General features: G+C 41.6%; 1 protein-coding gene across 1 annotated transcript in view; it reads left to right on the forward strand.

Annotated features, from left to right (window-relative positions):
• The window catches only part of uvrag (UV radiation resistance associated gene), a 191,677-nt gene that overhangs the window by 27,166 nt on the left and 145,152 nt on the right, over positions 1-19,359 (forward strand). Inside the window, exon 7 of the mRNA XM_038267137.1 lies at positions 16,727-16,832. Within this exon, the coding sequence (XP_038123065.1) occupies positions 16,727-16,832 (106 nt within the window). The remainder of the gene's footprint in view (positions 1-16,726; positions 16,833-19,359) is intronic.

Consider the following 19,359-nt stretch of genomic DNA (forward strand, 5'->3'; position numbering starts at 1 on the left):
CCTTGTATCCTCACCCTGTGGGACTCCATGAAGTTTAACACCCTTAAACTCAACCCCTTTCCTCCTCCATGTCGCTCTATCTGCAGCTCCTCACCCCCCCCCGAGTCACTGATTTTCTTTGGCTTAATCTGCTCTCAGACACATGGGCTTTGATAATGTACAGCAGAATGATTAATAAGTTATTTTACACTCCAGCAGGGATTAAACTCTAAGCAAACAGCTGAAATACAAAGTTGTCAGTGTTTAGTTTCCGACCCGCAGCGCTGCTCATTCTTCAAAGTACATTAGTGCTCTGTACTCTGATGTTTTGTTAAGAGGAACCTTTACACAATATTTTCACATTCCAGCTACAGACTTTATTGCATTTTTGGGGATTTTATGTGATAGATCAACACAAAGTAGTTGTTTTACTGTTAGGTGGAAGGAAGAATATATATCTTTTATTTTTGTTTTTCAAAAGTCTTTAAAAATAGAAGACTGAGGCATTCATTTGTCTTCAGTGTTCCTGATTCTTTACTTTATAGAACCGTTTGCTGCGTTTATGACGTAAAGATAAAACCCCAGATTTTTTTTCAATAATATCTGAATGATCTATCTTTGTCCTCCTTTTTAAGTTTCATAAAAAAGATGAAATGACGAATTATCACAGCAATTAAAATCTAACACAATGTTTGCAGTCCGCTGTATTACACAACGAGGTAGTTAATCAGTTTAAATCAGTATCCGTATACATCATTATATTTAACTGATCAATAACAATAGAAAAGACATCTAATAAAGTTTCCAGTAATTTCCCTGAACCCTGATCCTGAACTTTGTGGTATTCTGAGGAATAAAGTTGGAGGAGAGGGTTTAGTCTCACAACCTCGTGGCCATGATGCCAAATTACGTAATTTACGTAATTACGTTAGCTTCCACACTTCGCACTGCGTCTACATAGACAGAATTTCACTACTGCGCACCTTGGAAGATGTGTGACAACATCATGGAGAAGCCTGGTGGAAGAGAGACAGCTCCTACAGGCAAAGGTTGGAAAAAATAAACACTTCTAGAAATGTCTATGATTCAGCCAATAAATATATACACCATCAACAGATTGTTAAAACCTCTCTGAGAGAAATTACTCTCACTCCTAGATGACACAAAGAGAAGAAGTCAAAGATGACTGTGTTTTCTACTTCCTTTGGTGTTGTAAGCTTGCAGTTTCTGCTGTGTACACCCACCTGGAGCCGTCCAGAATATTGGGTATAACTGGAGATTCTGCATAGAGTATAAAAACTGCAGAAGCTGATTGAATGAGTTTTTTTCCCACACCATGGCACAAATCGTATCTTGTTCAACTCTGATCCTCTCAGCAACTGAATATTCCTCCCTGTATTTTTTCCTCATACTGAAAGTAGAATCATGAATCCTTTTATGTTCGCTTGTTTGGCTGTGACTCCATCCTGGAGAGAAATATCAGCTGTGCTGCTGCCATCAGCACCTGCCTGTTTTCCAGTGTAGTCCTGTTTCTCTGACTGTGACTGGCTGGATGTGCTCTCTTCATCCTCTGACATGGGAGCTGGTTCAGAGCTTGTCTGCCTGGCTGTGTGTTTCCTGGACGGGGCCGCCTTTTACAGTTGCTTTTTGTATCTCTGCTTCTGTCTCCTTGAACCCCAGTCGGCCTCGGCAGATGGCTGCTCACACTGAGCCTGATTCTACTTGAGGTTTCTACCTCTTAAAATTAGTTTTTCCTCTCCACTGTTGCTACAAGCATGCTTAGTATGAGGGATTGCCTTCGAGTCATTGACATCTAAGATCTCGTTCTTTTGGTCATGAACATAGCTGAGGTTAGGAACATAAATCGAGAGCTTTTCCTCTGTGCTCAGCTCTGTCTTCATGTCATTCATGAACAGGACCCCAAGGTACTTGTACTGATCCACTGAGGACAAGAACGCTCCTCCAACAAGAACCAATATTTGCAGTCCTGTCAGAGTCCAACATGCATCAAGAACAGGTCTAATCCAGTGGCAGCAATGTGGCCCCTGCTAAGCTTGTACAGAGACCGGACAGCCACAAGTACATGTCCCAGACTCCCACAAAACATAAATGTACCGGGTTGGCAAATTGCCAAGAACCCTGCGAGAACCCTGCAGAGTGTAGAGCTGGTTCACTGCTCCAAGGCCAGGACAGAAAGAAGACTGCTCCTCCTGAAGCCAAGGCTTGACTGTCAGCCGGACTCTCCTCTCCAACACCCTGGCATAGGCCTTTCCAGTGAGGCTGAGTAGGTATAATTGGAACATACTCTCCGGTCCCCCGTCTTAGGCAGGAAGACCACCCCAGTCTGCCCACCACCCCAGTCCGACCTCCAGGCGATGTTGAAGAGGCGTGTCAACTGTGACAGCCCGGCAACATCCAGAGTTTTAAGGTACTTATGTCATTTACATCAGTTATTAGTCTTTATGGGGGCCACTCTTTGTCTTGGGTCACCCCAAAGAATATAGCCTCGGGATAATCCAGGCACTGATACCCCTCCGTCATGTTAAGGTGGCAGTTTTATCACATTAATACTGATAAGATTAATTAAAAGGACAGAATGAAGGAAGTTGAGAGACAGAGATGTTGGTCTATAGAAAGACGTCTTCATTGTGTGAGTTCAAACACATCTCTCAACACAGTTCTTTAACAAAACAATGAAAGCCAGCTCCATTGAGAAAAAAAAAAAAACACTTGTGAAAAATATCAGTAATTTGTTAGCAGATTTAGTCTGCTTTTCTGTTTGGACCCACCTGCTGACACCCCTGGGCTTGTGTGAGCAATGCACGCCGATGCTCACACTGTGAGCACCACGCGTCTTAGATGGCCAGATGAAGAGAAGAGCTTACATATCATCAATCAGCATGCTTTTGTCTCCCTCACACAGGCTGAGGTGAAGGGCAAATCCATCCTACGCAGCGACGGGCCTCTGTGTGGGTAGAGGGGGGAAAAAGCCAAAGCAGACGGTGACGAAGATGATCCAGCTGCTCAACAAAGCGTTTTCTGCTCCCCTTAGCAGAGCCTGATGTTTAAACAGTAAGAGAGGAGGGATGTCCTGTCAGTGCTGCTGAAAGACATTGCTGCTCCACATCATTAAGCCGCATATTTGACTGGTTGAATATTAACAAGGCAGCTTGACAGTCGGGAACTGTTTCAGTTTAAAGGGTTTTAAAGTCGTCCTTTTGCGGCATGTTTGCAGGAATGGCAGCTTAAAGTGACATTGGAGTGGAAGTCATTGAGCGATACCAGCGGCTCTTTGAAGCTTAAGTGTTACGTACTCACACGCAGACACTGAGTAGTCTTTCAAATGACAACAAAACCCTTGTGTATGCTCGGTATTAAAACACTGGCCCCAGTGACACATGGGAAACATCATTGTTGAGGTACAACTTATTCGGTTCAGCGCTGTGCCTCAAACTCCTGGACCCTCGAGGGGGGGAAACTTTCTTTTCTTCTGTGCTGATTAAACCCATATGTAGACTCTGCTGCCTTATTCACCATCTGAAGTATGCATTTATGTACAGTATGTGTCCACAGAAGCTGTGTGCAGTAATGATGAAGCTCTGTGGGGGGTTGGGGGGGCTGCTGTGACTGTTAGATAATGCTTTCCTTCAGACAGGTCTACTTGCCTCCCGGTTAGAGGATCTGAACTGTAGGATGCTGTTAAGATTCTCCTTTAAGTGGGCAGCTGGATCTAAGTCCATGGATGACTTTGGAGCGGGGGGGGTCTCAGCAGGCACCAAGCTGACTGCATGTGCTTAAAATTGGTGCAGCAGTTTGGATGCTGCTGTTTTCATTTCACACTGCTGGAGAAGACTTCCGATTGAGTGGAAATGAACCCTAATCGAGGACAAGAGGGCGTCGCTTTCCAGAGATTACTCATTTAATCGTGTGTTTACCGAGAGGAAATGTACTTTGTCTCCCTAAAATAATATAAACTCAGTGCAATATTCTTAATGTTTTATGTTTTAGCTAAAAACATAACTACTTTTTTCTAGAAAACACAAAAAAGAAAAAAAAAATACCAATAAAATAGTTTAAAGTGTGCTACATGCAGACCTTAGTGACCCTGTGTTGAACTGGTTTGCAGCTACCTAACCGGGATGGTATTTGTGTCTAAAGATGACGGATAAGCATGGGTGTTCCACAGGTGTCAATATTGGGACCATTTTTTATTTTTGCTGTTTTATAAAAATAATCTAAAGGAGGGTCATTAAAAAATCATTAAGTCATTAAATTATTATTTCTTAAATAAAGGCCTTAGTTCACATAAGAATGGAATAAATAGGGGAGTGGTGGCCTAGTGGTTAGGGCATTGGGCTTTGAATCCTGAGGTTGTGAGTTCGATCCCCCACTCCCACAGACTGCCACTGTGGCTCCCTGAGCAAGACCCTTAACCCCACACTGCTCCCCGGGCACCTCACAATGGCAGCCCACTGCTCCCCAAGGGGATGGGTTAAATGCAGAGAAGTAATTTCCCTCTGGGATTATTAGAGTATATAAAATACAAAAAAAATAAATAAATAAATAAATAAATGTGATTATCATGACATTTAAAATGACTTCTTTAAAAAAAAAAATAAGGTTTATAGAAACAATTTCGTCAGATATATGATATCGCGATATAATTGATATAATAAAAGCCGTAAATGCGGAAAAGAAGCAGAGTTGGAGAAAAAGCAAGAGAATGTCAGGAAAATGCAAATTTCAACAAAAGTGGCCGGAAAACGAGGAATTTGGGACATGGCGCAGCCTGTTGACGATAAAGATGACCAAGGGTTTTGGTGTATTTTTTATTTATATATATATATATATATATATATATATATATATATATACACTATATTGCCAAAAGTATTTGCTCACCCATCCAAATTATTGGAATCAGGTGTTCCAATCACTTCCATGGCCACAGGTGTATAAATTCAAGCACCTAGGCATGCAGACTGTTTTTACAAACATTTGTGAAAGAATGGGTCGCTCTCAGGAGCTCAGTGAATTCCAGCGTGGAACTGTGATAGGATGCCACCTGTGCAACAAATCCAGTCGTGAAATTTCCTCGCTCCTAAATATTCCACAGTCAACTGTCAGCTGTATTATAAGAAAATGGAAGTGTTTGGGAACGACAGCAACTCAGCCACGAAGTGGTAGGCCACGTAAACTGACGGAGCGGGGTCAGCGGATGCTGAAGCGCATAGTGCGAAGAGGTCGCCAACTTTCTGCAGAGTCAATCACTACAGACCTCCAAACTTCATGTGGCCTTCAGATTAGCTCAAGAACAGTGCGCAGAGAGCTTCATGGAATGGGTTTCCATGGTCGAGCAGCTGCATCCAAGCCATACATCACCAAGTGCAATGCAAAGCGTCGGATGCGGTGGTGTAAAGCACGCCGCCACTGGACTCTAGAGCAGTGGAGACGCGTTCTCTGGAGTGACGAATCGCGCTTCTCCATCTGGCAATCTGATGGACGGGTCTGGGTTTGGCGGTTGCCAGGAGAACGGTACTTGTCTGACTGCATTGTGCCAAGTGTAAAGTTTGGTGAAGGGGGGATTATGGTGTGAGGTTGTTTTTCAGGAGCTGGGCTTGGCCCCTTAGTTCCAGTGAAAGGAACTCTGAATGCTTCAGCATACCAAGACATTTTGGACAATTCCATGCTCCCAACTTTGTGGGAACAGTTTGGAGCTGGCCCCTTCCTCTTCCAACATGACTGTGCACCAGTGCACAAAGCAAGGTCCATAAAGACATGGATGACAGAGTCTGGTGTGGATGAACTTGACTGGCCTGCACAGAGTCCTGACCTCAACCCGATAGAACACCTTTGGGATGAATTAGAGCGGAGACTGAGAGCCAGGCCTTCTCGTCCAACATCAGTGTGCGACCTCACAAATGCGCTTCTGGAAGAATGGTCAAAAATTCCCATAAACACACTCCTAAACCTTGTGGACAGCCTTCCCAGAAGAGTTGAAGCTGTTCTAGCTGCAAAGGGTGGACCGACGTCATATTGAACCCTATGGATTAGGAACGGGATGTCACTTAAGCTCATATGTGAGTCAAGGCAGGTGAGCAAATACTTTTGGCAATATAGTGTATATATATATATTTATTTCTAAGTGCATTAAAAAGCATTAAATTAGAGTTAGTCATTCCTGTATAAATCCTGTAAAGGATCGTTTAGGTCCAGCTTTGGCTGATCTATACACATGATAAATGATTTATACAGGGGAATAATTTTGATGTTTTTTAGCTCCGTTCAAACAAAGTGGTTCAATGAGTCTAACTGGAAGAATAAACAACACAGATTACTAGAAAAACAATAAAAAAAAAAAGATGGATACTTCATTGTGAAAGAGGGAACATCTCATAAAAGCAAAACAAAGAAGAAACATTATTGTTCTACATCTGGCCATATTCTGATAATTAACTACGCATTCGTTGAAATCCTGCTTTTGTGTCCAAAACAGCTTTTTTTGCGACCTCTCCTGGTTAAAAAGGGTCACTGCATCTGATTTTTGCTATTGGCTAAAGCCGGGCATACACTGTCTTTTTTTGCCGTTTCCCTTTCCACCTCATCTTGCGTCCTGGATCGTGTAGTATACCGGGGGTAACGGGAGGCGATTAGCCTCTCATGAGCACCTCCCGATCAGGAATTGTAAAGTCAGAGGAAAATCAAACGTTTGAAATTCAGTCGGCCGTCGTAAGGTGGTCGTGGACAAATCCTGCTGTTGAAGCAGAGCTACGAGCGTCTATGAGCTGATTTACCAGAACCTCGAGCTCTGCGCTCTGGATGTGCAAACAAGGGAGTTCTTCTTCTTTTTCCAGAATGAAGAGTTCACCATCTCTCGATGCTGAGTCCAGCGCGTAGTTTTTGGACATGTTTTGTGAGCAGGTGGATTGCATCAGAGCGTTGGGCTGCACAGTGTGGGAACATACATCATGAGCTGCGAAGTTATTAACTGCAGTTTCCTCGAACGGTTTAAGTTGTAGCTGTGTAGAACAATTGAAAATATCGCACAGTGTTTGCCCGGCTTAAGGCCTAGTCTAGATGAAGATGAGCATGATTTATTTCCATAGGCAGCTTAGTGAAAAATTGGATACTTACATGTTTGCACAGCACCAATGAAGATGCTCTTGTACATCAGTCGGGCTTTTGGTGGCGCTGTGAAACAGAATCCCACCAAGACCTCTGAAAAAATACTGGGTTTGCTCAGAGAGCTCAAAGTAAACACAGCAACATGGCGGAGAAGAAGCAAATGCAGGTTACAGAGTTTAGGTGAGCTACAGCATCATTGTTAAAAAAAGAAAAAAAGATGCTGCTTGCATGTCCGTAATAAAACATGCAGCTGGAGTCTTCTGATTTTCCCACTCTAGGACTCGATTTCAAAAGTGAATACTTTTGCTTCTACAGGCTTTGTTTGATTATACAGCTGGAAAGACACTCATCTTTTTTTGCATCTTTGTGTGGATGTGGCCTTAGCCTTGGATGTGACCTCACTTAGGGAAAACACTTCAGCAGCTTCACCCTGGGCAGCGATGGTTCGCTTAGGGTCTGACTGTAAACACAATGATTTTGTTATCATGGGAAATGAAAGTGGTCAATTACAAAAGTTAAATAAAAGATAAATGTCTTAACATTGGATAAAAAACAAGACTGGAATGATGAACCAGTGTTTACATGTTGCTACAATTGGTTTTGAATTGGTTTTTGGTGTGATGTAACAACGTGGGCAAATTCACAGGTCGTAAACGGGACTGGACCAAAGCCTGTTCCCTTCTAAACAAAGTCGATTTCATTTTGTTCCATTATTTCACTTGACTTTCATAAGAAGTTGTTCAACTTGCCAGTTTGGATGAACCTGAAAATGTTTCAGTTGATGATAGTTTTCTATCCTTCTGCTACTTGACCATACATCTATTGGGAAAAAAACTAACATTTTGAAGAGAAGAAATATTGACAAAATTGGACAAAAGGTTTTGTCCAATGACTTGCTAGGGTGAAATAATGATTGGGCATTCATTCGTGTCAATAGTTCTTCCGACATGAAGGTGATTTAATTTCTGTTTACTAAGAGTGTTTGGCTCGGGTATTTATTGACTAGAACAATGTCTGTGGGAGGAGCGAGCAGTCAGACAGGATTTCTGAACCAGTGGATTAAACGGTATGGCTTTAGGCTGATTTATGCTTCGAAGCCAGGTCGTCTGTGTGTCGCTGTGAATGCAAAGACGTCCTGGCCCCTTCCGCAGACACTCTGGTGCACCTCTCCCAAATTATAGGTGGCCACAGAAAGGAGGCCTCTGATTGGTCAAATCTACATCCGCTTGCCGGCTTGTTTTGTTTGTATGACTACAATTGCGGAAAACAACTCATGAAGATGAACCAGCTAGGAGGAGTGAGAGAACACTGGGACCCTTTTTCCACCTCGATCCCCGCTCTTTTTCGCCCTCATGTCCCTCAAACTTGCCCCCACTTCCTCACCGCCTCGGCCGCATCTAGACCCACAGCTAGTTCCTGATTGGCCCTCTTGCATTTTGGCGTGGAATAACATAGCACAGACCATGCTTCAAATTTGAGCATAAATCAAAAATATCTGCGTCAAGCTCACTGCCATACACTGCTGCGGGGGGTACGGCCAGCCCTTAAGGTACACCGGCCTCCTCCACAGAACCTTCCTCTCCTTCCCCTTTTTCCTCTGTCTCTGGTGAAGACTGGAGAGATCATCCAACTCATATGATTGCTCCATTGCAAAACTATCACATCGCTCTGCTCTCCATGTTTGTGTTGCCATTGTGCTGCAGTCAATCAAAGCCAAGGCCACACCCAGCTTTCAACCCCAACCCCCCAGTTCATTTAAGAAAGTCCTTTATTAATCCCAGAGGGAAATAAAACATCACCATAACTCCCATAATATGGGTTTCTTTAATGTGTGGCTATAGGAATAGGCAACGCTGGTCCTCCAGTGCTACTGTCCTGCAGATTTTGTATTCATCCCTGCTTCCACACACCTGAAAATGGTTAATGGCCAGGCCTCTGCTAAACTTGCTGACATGCTAAGGAGGTATTTTAGCCTTTTGTTTGTAATAACAGGGCAGATATGCATGCAAAGGTCGCAGAGCATTGGTACTGGAGGACTAATGCTGCCTAGCTCTGCTATAAATGCTGATAGATGTAGACAGGAAGGATCTTCTATAGCTGTCTGTCTTACAGTGGGTCCTGAGGAGCCTCTGACTAAAGAAACTTTGTTCTATGACATTCTGATGAAAAGGAAGGCTCATGTTGTCCATCCTGTCCTTCAGTGTATTTAGAATCTTCTTTGTAAAGATGGTGAATACAGCGTGAAAAGGCAAAGTTTGTTGCCAATCATCTCAGAAACTCGTTCATCACATAGTCATCACATAGAGCAAGCCTTTATTGGTATTGATTATTGGTCCACAGGTAATGAAAACCCAACTCAGAAAATTAGAATACTGTGGAAAAAATTAATAACTTGAATCTTTAAACAGTCTATAAACCTCGGTCAAAAGGCCACATGATAAAGGGAAAGACTGCTGATATGACAGATGGTGACACTCTGTACCAAAGGTAATCAGAGAACTGCATCCTTGAGAGGATTCGTGAGGGAAATCCATTCAAGAACATAGGGAAGCTTCACAACGATTGGACTGAGTCTCAAGTCACTGCATCAACCGCTGCTAAGTGGTGAGGAATGTTAGACATGGGCTACAGATGTCGCATCAAGCCAATTCAGAATGAGAATAAAAAGTCACAACAGTGTGAGCAAAGAATTGGAACTGGATTTTGCTCATGATCCCAAGTTCTACATTTCCTTTCGAAATCAGTGTAGAGGAAAAAAGGGGAGGCACAGAGTCCAAAGTTCATAGTCCCTTGTCATCTGCCGGTTCTGAATCACTCTGTTTCTGAAGTCCACAGTCAATGCAAACATCTACCAGAAAATTTTAGAGCGCTTCAATTTTCCCTTTGCTTGTAACCCTCTGGATTGGTCAGCAGACTCCCTTGACCTAAACCCAATAGAGTATGCAGTCAGGAGGAGGATGAGACACCAGACTGAACAAGGCAGATGACTTGAAAGCAGCTATAAAAGCCCTATGGGCTTCCCTTACACGTATGTAGTGCCATAGGCTGATTGCCTCTTTGCAAAAAGACATAAATGCAGTGATTTATACCAACCAAGTATGGAGGGTAGGGCTGGACAATACTACGTCAAATCAATATCACGATTAATTGGGCAGTTTTAACCTCAAAGGCATGTGAAGGAAATGCAACTGATCTATTCTTTATTTATTTATTGACCAAATCAAATTACATATTACTTTCAATGAAACGTAATAGTCTTACAACCATTCAAGGTTAAATATTCAAAAATGTCTCATTGAACAGGAGAAAAATGTTTCCCCTGTTGGAAACATTTTTGCACAAAGATAATGAAACCTTTTGCACAACTTTGAACTCATCAGCGTGGCTGTGCTGCAGGTGGAGGAGGTTGGATGTGTTACTATAGGTAGTCCCTACAGTTTTCAGGCAAACTTTGCATTTCGTGTTCTTTTGCTCAACATCTATGGCGCAATGTTTGTGCTATCGAATTGAGCGTGCAGTGAGAACAATGTGTATGGCTTAAACTCGCACACCCTTTCTTGAAACCCATCTCCCGCATGCTGAACTCTGACAACACGTTCTCAACCACTTACTTCTCTACGCGCTCAGCTTCATCTCTGCGCTCGCTCGGTTCCACAGGATTAATTGATGTAATTTCATTTACAGCTGTGTTAGATGCTTCTTCACTGGGCTCGTCTGCCATTCTCTTTGTTTACGCTTCTGATTGGATTGGTGGAGTCACATGATTACCCACATCCTTCAGTGTCTGAAACGAGAAGTTCGTTCAGCAAGGAATAATCAGTGGATCATTATCTATACCTAAAACTAATATGCTTGCGGTTATTTAATGAGTTTAGTGTTAATCAGTAAAAGAATAAAAACAATCATTTTTGTTGCGATCACTGAGTCCGGGAACGGCCATTTTTGCCCAAATATAGTAACACGTCACTCCTGACATCTTCTGTCACGGTGCGGTAAGCCTAGCGCCATTCTCCCTGCTTTACAAGCAAAATCAATGGGAACTACTAGACACATCTGCAATCAACAACAATTATTGAAGATTTCCAGAGGACTTCACCATTGAAATTCACCAGAGCTATAGTGACAATGACAATGCCCATGTACATGGCAGTTGGACGTTGGCATAAATTTTGTAAAAGTGAAAAAAACATTAGTTATTTCACCTTTCCCATTCGACGGACCCGTTCGTTGGATTGCCAACTTGAAAAGGGAGGATTTGCCAATGAACTTCTGGCAAGATAAAAAACACGTGATATGTAGCCAACATTTGGAAGAAGAATGTTTTCAAGACGACTTTGATAATAGCGCGTTGTGACAAACACCAGGTACAGTACTGGGACTTGATCAACAGCCAATACTGCACCGTGACGTCACAAACTGACCGACTTTTCCTTTCAAGGGGAATGGAAATACCAGCCACCGGAAAAAAAGCCAAATTTCATTTATTTTTTAGCCACATGGGAACATTTTTGCCGGTTAGCGTAGCGAATGTTCTGTAACAGTTTATATATTCAGTTTATTGCCATGTCTAATTGAGGGCATAGGAATGGACAGGCTGGCATCCTATTTAATATTCTAACTCTGAATGAAAAACCACCTAAAGGCACGGGCACGTAGGAAGAGGATGTAGCCCAAGACGTGTCCACAGATAAACTCAAAATACTTCCTACACCCTGTATTGCTCTCTGTCTGATTTTTTTAATGGTACGTTTGGGTGAAGATCATACCAACCAAAACGTGTGCGGGAAGTTTTTTGTTAATATTCTGACTCTGAAACACCAGATTTTAAGTTTTCTTTGTCTGTAATCTACAATCATCAAAATTACAAGAATTAAAAGCTTAAAACATTTTAGTGTTTAACAATCTCAATAAATAACCAATTTAATTTCTGAGAAATGTTTGCATTTTTATACAATATTCTCTTTAAAAAAAGCAGCTCTGTGTTTATGCTTTTTATCTTGACAATGACTGTGGAAGCAGATCAGTTTTATCACAGACGTTATGGTTTAACAGAAAAAAGTAAAGTAAAGTAAAACAATTTGTGTTTTATAAAGGTAAAAAAACTTCCACGGATCACTCATCAAGGCTTCACCTTTTTATCTGGCATTGCCTCGCTACATGATCCCTTCCTGACCCTTTCGAGACTCGACATGTCTTTGCTCTGAATCTCGTCAGCCCACTCGTGTCTTTGTTGCATTGTAAACATGGCTTATGGCGGGTTAGCGGAGCTCCAGCCATCAGCCTGGAGGACGTAGAAGCTGTCAGAGAAGCTTCTCTCCAGGCATCTTATCTTCCGCTCCTCGTAGATGGAGATAATGGTGAGCTGAAAGTGGTTGGATTTGTTGACATTCTTCTGTGATGAGATAAAAGATGGAATTCAGAACGGTTGTTTGTTTTGATTAGGTGATTTTTTTTTTTTTTTTTTGTCACCAGTTGAGGTGTTAAGAGAGGTGTTATCCCCGCTTTGTTGTTTTGAATCCGTTAATTGAGGGCTCTGTTCGCACAAGCCTCTTTGAATGGTGGTTGCCTGAAACGAGTTCCTGGTAGAGATGAAGATGCGTTTGGAAACATGCAGGACAGGCATGTGTGAATAAAAAACAACCCTTGGATATAATGGATCGAGCTAGCAAAAGAAAAATATGTTTGTGTTTTGAAAAGGTGTGTTACAAGGCTCTAAAAACGAGGAAATGAAGTTTGTTTTGAGGAAAATAAAGTCTGGTCACATCTTTGAATAACGTGCTTTGCTTTTGATAAGCTCCCACTTTAAACAGTAAGTTTTTAAATCTAATGTTGGGAGTTTGGAAAAGAACTTTTAATGTTTTGTTTTCTTTTTTCATACTTTTAAATTCAATTCAGTTTATTTCTATAGTGCCTATTCACAACACATGTCATCTCAAGGCACTTTAAAGTTCACCAGATCATACAGTCAAATTGATTCAAAGTTTTCTATCTAAGGAAAACCAGTTGATTGCATCGACTTATTGACCCGAAGGCAATCCCTCACACTGATCATGCTTGTAGCGACAGTGGAGAGGAAAAACTCCCTTTTAACAGGAAGAAACCTCCAGCAGAACCAGGCTCAGAGTGAGCGGCCATCTGCTGAGGCTGACTGGGGTTCAAGGAGACAGAAGCAGAGATACAAAAAGCAGCTGTAAAAGGCGGCCTGAGCCAGCTCCCATGTCAGAGGATAAGAGAGCACATCCAACTAGTCACATTCAGAAAAACAGGACTACACTGGAAAACAGGCCGATCTCCAACATCTATAAACAAAGGTGTTGATGGCAGCAGCACAGCTGATATTTCTCTCCAGGATGGAGTCAAAGCCAAACAGGAACAGACGACTCTTAAAAACCTGTTTTAATTAAACTGTTCATCAAGTTTAAGTCAGGCACTTTTTTATTATATGTTTGTTTGCAACAATAATGGAACAGAATTGACTCCATACAAAAGGAAGCCAGCCGTCGCTCTACCAGTGAAGGGTCTAAGCCAGGCGTGTCCGTCTGTCCTTGAGGGCAGGTGTCCTGCTTTAACAAACCTTATTCAGAGAATTGCCCTTCAATAAAAGACTGAATCAGCCATCTATGAAAAAACAGGGAAACCTCTAATGCTACATTCAGACCGGACACAGCAAAAGCAGCAAAATCGGGTCTGCTGCTTCATTTTTGCTGCTTGTACCAGTTAGTTCTGACGCGCGGCTGAAGCAGCTTTGCTGCTCTGGCTGCGCGGTGCAAAAGTGTGTCTGACGCGCGTTGGGCGGAGCTTCACTATCACTATGTTTTTCATCTAAATAATCCAAACTGCATATTCTGCCGGCAGATTTCTGCATTTTAAGTTAATTATGCGTTAATAAACTGTTTAAGAGAAGTGATCAGAGCGGTCTGTGTCATCAGCGCTGTGTCTCTCTCCCAGCCAACTCCCAGATCAGCTTCTCTGATTGGTTGACGCGGCGCGTCGAGCAGCAAAAATTCAATTTTTCCATCTCGAGCAGCAGCGCGTTTGCAGCGCGTCAGATGCTTAAATGCGCCCGACGCGCTGCTTCAGCTGCTCAGACGGGCCTGCTGCTCAAAACGCGCCGCGGGACCTTTTGCTGCGCCTTGACGCGCGTCAACCATTGACTTTGCATGTAAACTCACTGCTTCTGTCGCGCCAGCTGCGTCCGGTGTGAATGCAGCATTAAACATGCAGGACTGACCTTAAAGTAATTCAATCCAAAACCTTAAAGCGCTCATAGTTACACCTGTACAGGTCTGTGTTTTCGTGTCACTCCCCAGACAAGCACTGTACGCACCACTTGTTGCATGTTTTTTATTAACACTAAAGCAGCTGATACTAATTAGCAACTATTCTTCTTATTTACTATTTTAACTAACTGTTATTTTGAAGACAAGCCTCACACTTTAAAGGCAGAATTGAATCTGACATTGTTGCAGAATCTCCTTCTGTGATGAAAGGGTGGAATGAGCTTGTTTGTCTGATGTTTATCAGGAATCGGGCTGATACCCACCTTAGCCATAACGACCCGATATTCTGCAGCAGAAAAGTTTTGAAGGTTTGGGATATTTCATAGTGGCCCATCTCCACTGTGGGTGCATGGGAACCTCCCCGTTCTCTCTACAGGGCTCCATATTGCCTACAATTGGGTAGCCATTAGGGTGAAAGTTTGAGGTGATAAGTGGGCAGACATGCGTGAAAAGCAGAGGAGAGATAACTAGTTAAACCTGAGGGAAGGGGACTTATCTGATTCTCTTATCCCAATCGCCCAAACAAACAGAGTTGTTGAAAAAGATCTATCCTGATAACCTGAGGATCTCTCCAAATTCTTTCCCTGTTGAGCAGATTAGAAATGTGGATTTGAAAACAGACAGTTTATACTCTCTTCCTGTAGAATAACAGAATTGGTTTAAGTAGCTTTTTTAAGAGTTATCTTTGAAAGTTATTTGCCATTGAGGGGCATTAATATTCAGAGATTACTGTGGCTATCATAACTATAAAGCCTCCCGGAATGAGTAAAATAACCCAACTAGGCTGTGGGCTCATTAAAGAAGAGTCTTCTGCTCTAAACTCAATCAGAACATATTCCCATGGAGGACATCCATGGCTTCCAGCCTGTGATCAAACCACATTCATATCAATAATCAGTCATGTTTCAGTTTTTTATTTTACCAGACAAAACCAGCTCCTGTTTGCCTAAAAAATCCACCTTAAAGTCATAGGGAAGTCATATTTAAATGTCTAATCATTCTAGCTTAAAAATGTATATAAATGTACTCTTTATCAGACCATATTGTCCCAAAATTAAGGCAAGGCAAGGCAACAACATTTTGAGTGTGCGTTAGAGACATCTCCAGCAACCACAACAAAATAAAACCGCAGTAGTTAAAGTCGTAGGGAACAGGCTGTTCCAGCTGTTGCATTTTCGAATTCTCCCGAGTGGTGCACGACTTTACACGAGTGAATAAAGTGAATGTGATTGGTCGATTATCAAAGGGGGAGGGGATGTTGTGGAGGAAGGTTCGCAAGCATTTTGGTTGTGGCCGGTTTATCAGAAGCATTTTTGCTAACCAGTTAGCAACTTGGTGCTAGTAGGTTCCCAATGGGAATGCTAACGTATAACTAACTGGCCTGCATAAGATAATGAAAAAAAACAGCAACACAGGTTTTAAGACAGGAATTTAAAAAAAAAATAGAAATTGTATAACTTTTAGGACAATGTCGTGTGACATGTTTAAGCCAGAATGATTTGACATTTAAAGATGAATTCCCTACGACTTAAAAAACTTCTAAAAGAGAAATGCCGCCATGACGGCACGGTACCATATGGATAGCATTGACACATCAAGCTGGACTGGGGTGAACTATTCCAGCCTGACAGTTTTATTCAGAGTTTCTCAGTTTTTCACTCTTTAGCTGGTTCCCAACATGGGAGAATCTTTCCTCTGGATGAGTTTGGTCCCGTGGGTTTGTCTATAGTTTGATGGCCTTTGAATTGGAAGCAAACATTCGCTGCTTATGATTGATGGTCATAATAATGTGTTTGCTTGTCATCTGTGTACTGATCTTGCAGTTTTCTGTTTCAGTGATGACAGTGACATGGAATTTGGAAATGGTTTGCGGCTTTTGGTAAATTAGGGGCCTTGGAAGGTCTGTCTGTGCTTTTACCGGGACTGATTGGTTCCGGTCTGCTTTCCAAGCCAATCCTGTTGAAGTTCATCTAGTTGATCTCTTTCTCTCAGCTGTAAAGGTCTGTTGTTTGGAATGAACTCAGTGTTGTTTCTGCTCATTATTTAATGTCAAAACTTCTCATTAACCTCTACAGAAAAACAAAACAAAAAGGGATAACAAACTCCGCACAACAACTATTCCCCACATGGGAGCAATCATAATTCTTACTGTGTCATGTAAACAGTTCAAAAACCATCCAAACTGAGTTGAATTTATTGCCTCTGTTCTTATAAATTACTACATTTTTATTCAGCTAATCAGTTTAATGACCTCTTTGCGAAGTCGGGGATGTCGTGGTGGTCCAGTTTGTTTGTGAGATGATGTTAACGGCGACTTTGTGATCTGCTTCCCCTTCTGGCAGGCTTCACACAGCGCAGAGAGTCATCAAACAGACCCAGATGACGGTCCAGAAGAGCGGGAAGGAGATCGAGGAAAAACTGAGAACCACAGCGGCTTGCACTGAGCGGGTGAGCCAGCCTGTCAATATCTTTAAATCTCAAGTGTTTCATCAACTTTCTGCCCTTTTCTAGACACATCATTCAAGTTGAATATGATGTATACACTCTTCATCAAGATAATAATTCACTAGAACTCCCAAGGCCGTCATTTTGACGGTTCTGAGATTTTAAAGGGAAAGACCTTATTTTAAAATTAATCTTATGTTGCTCATGTTAACTGACTTTTCCTATTTCTATATTTCCTTCATTTTCATGTATTTTTTTTATAAAATAAAAATGTAAAAAATAAATATGGTCAATTTTACCTGGATCTCTCACAGCAATGACGGCTGTGCGTAGCAACCAACATTCTTCCTAGAACTCTTTGGCTATTATGGAAAAATGGCTTTCAGAAGAAATCTAACAGTGAAACAGGCTTTAGAATTGCTTCAAAATATTGATGATAGCGATTTGGTTGGAAAGGGAGAGACCGATGAGGAGGACTGAGTAGAAAGAGAAATGTTTGGGGGGAATCAATCAATTTCTGTGAATAAAATTATAATTTCAAACTTTAAACCTGTGTAGTAAAATAGTCTTGCTTTATGGATTTATTTCTAATACAAATTTAGAACACAAATAATAATAGCATACAATACAGCCTTTGAAAAATATATATTAGACCTGTTTTAAGGTTTACGTATCCACAATGGGTTTATAACGCACAGAACCATCTCAGTTGATGACATAATCACTACTCATGTGTTCGATTGGGAGAAATGTCACCAACCAGTGGGAGTTCAAGTAGGATCTGAATAATGGGAGTCCTAGTGTTAAACAGGTTTTTAAAGAGATTAATTTATCAGAATATTATTGACAAGCTCCAATGTTTTTTTATAAAAACTTTAACTTAAAGGTGTACGTTTCTAATGCAGGGCTCGATGTTAACCATCGCCCGGGGCAAGTAGTTTTTATTGTTGGGAGAGTATAAATTTCATTGCATTTGCCCGGCGGGCAAGTGCAATGATCGCAAAAAAAATTATTTATCACTCAAAATTACTTTAAAATCACTGACATTCGCTGAAAACGACCCACAAGCGTTGCCGGCGCCATTTTTGTTGTTTGTACACATTCTCGCGTGATTTTCCATTAGATGACGTGATTCAGCTCTTGGGGAGAGAGTTCTGCAGAGCAGCAGATGGATGATGAATTTAATCTATACTATAATACACGCTAGATTTAAAATGATCAGTCAGGGATTAGGAAAATAACTGTATGCGATCAGTGTAAATATTTCTATCATATGGCAGTCTTCTGTACAGTGGTCATACATTAAAAAATGTTCATTAAATCTTTTTCTCTTAGACATTGGAGTGGTGCATTTAAATGTTATAGAGCTAAACATGTTAAATTGGTGAGTAGTAGTAGTGTAAGTTTTAACCTGTCAAGTTTTTTTTTAGATTTTTAACATTACAATTTATCTTTTTCCAAGCACACAACAGTTTAAAGCAAAGTTTAGTTTGAAAAGAATGTGCAGGAAGGATTGAAAAGCATGTTAACACGGTAATGTAGGCTTGAGTTCATTATCTGACGCATGCAGATACACACCAGGAACCTGGAAACTTACTGAATTACAAAAAAACATTTAAAAAACAAACATGTTTCATTGATTTATATACAAAAATGAATATCAGGAACTATATTTATCAAACATTATACTGGGCAAGTAATTATTGTTTCTGGGCAAATTCAATTCAATTCAATTCAGTTTATTTATATAGCGCCAAATTCACAACACATGTCATCTCAAGGCACTTTACAGTTCAACCAGATCATACAGTCAAATTGATACAAAGTTTTCTATCTAAGGAAAACCAGTTGATTGCATTGACTCATTGACTCAAATACAATCCCCCACACTAAGCATGCTTGTAGCGACAGTGGAGAGGAAAAACTCCCTTTTAACAGGAAGAAACCTCCAGCAGAACCAGGCTCGGTGTGAGCGGCCATCTGCCGAGGCCCACTGGGGTTCAAGGAGACGGAAGCAGAGATACAAAAAGCAGCTGTAAAAGGCGTCCCCGTCCAGGAAACACACAGCCAGGCAGACGAGCTCCAAGGCAGCTCCCATGCCAGAGGACGAAGAGAGCACATCCACTCAGTCACGGTCAGAGAAACAGGACCACACTGGAAAACAGGCCGATCTCCAACATCTATAAACAAGGGTGTTTATAGAAGCAGCACAGCTGATGTTTCTTTCCAGGATGACGTCACAGCCAAACAGGAACAGACGAGGCAAAGCTACTCTGAGGAAAAGCAGAGAGAGCAGAAGGTTAGAGATTGAACTAACAGATTCTGCAGAATAGGAGAACAGAGAGAGAATGAAGCAGAATGATGAAATGGGGGTCCCTATGTCCTCCAAAAGTCTAAGCCTATAGCAGCATAACTATAGAGATAGCTCAGGATAACCTGAGCCACCCTAACTATAAGCGTTATCAAAAAGGAAAGTTTTAAGTCTAGCCTTAAAAGTAGACAGGGTGTCTGCCTCACGGACTAAAACTGG

The sequence above is a fragment of the Cyprinodon tularosa genome, unplaced genomic scaffold (genome assembly GCF_016077235.1).
Source record: "Cyprinodon tularosa strain WSP-4 unplaced genomic scaffold, ASM1607723v1 ctg662, whole genome shotgun sequence".
In the NCBI taxonomy this organism is placed as follows: Eukaryota; Metazoa; Chordata; class Actinopteri; order Cyprinodontiformes; family Cyprinodontidae; genus Cyprinodon; species Cyprinodon tularosa.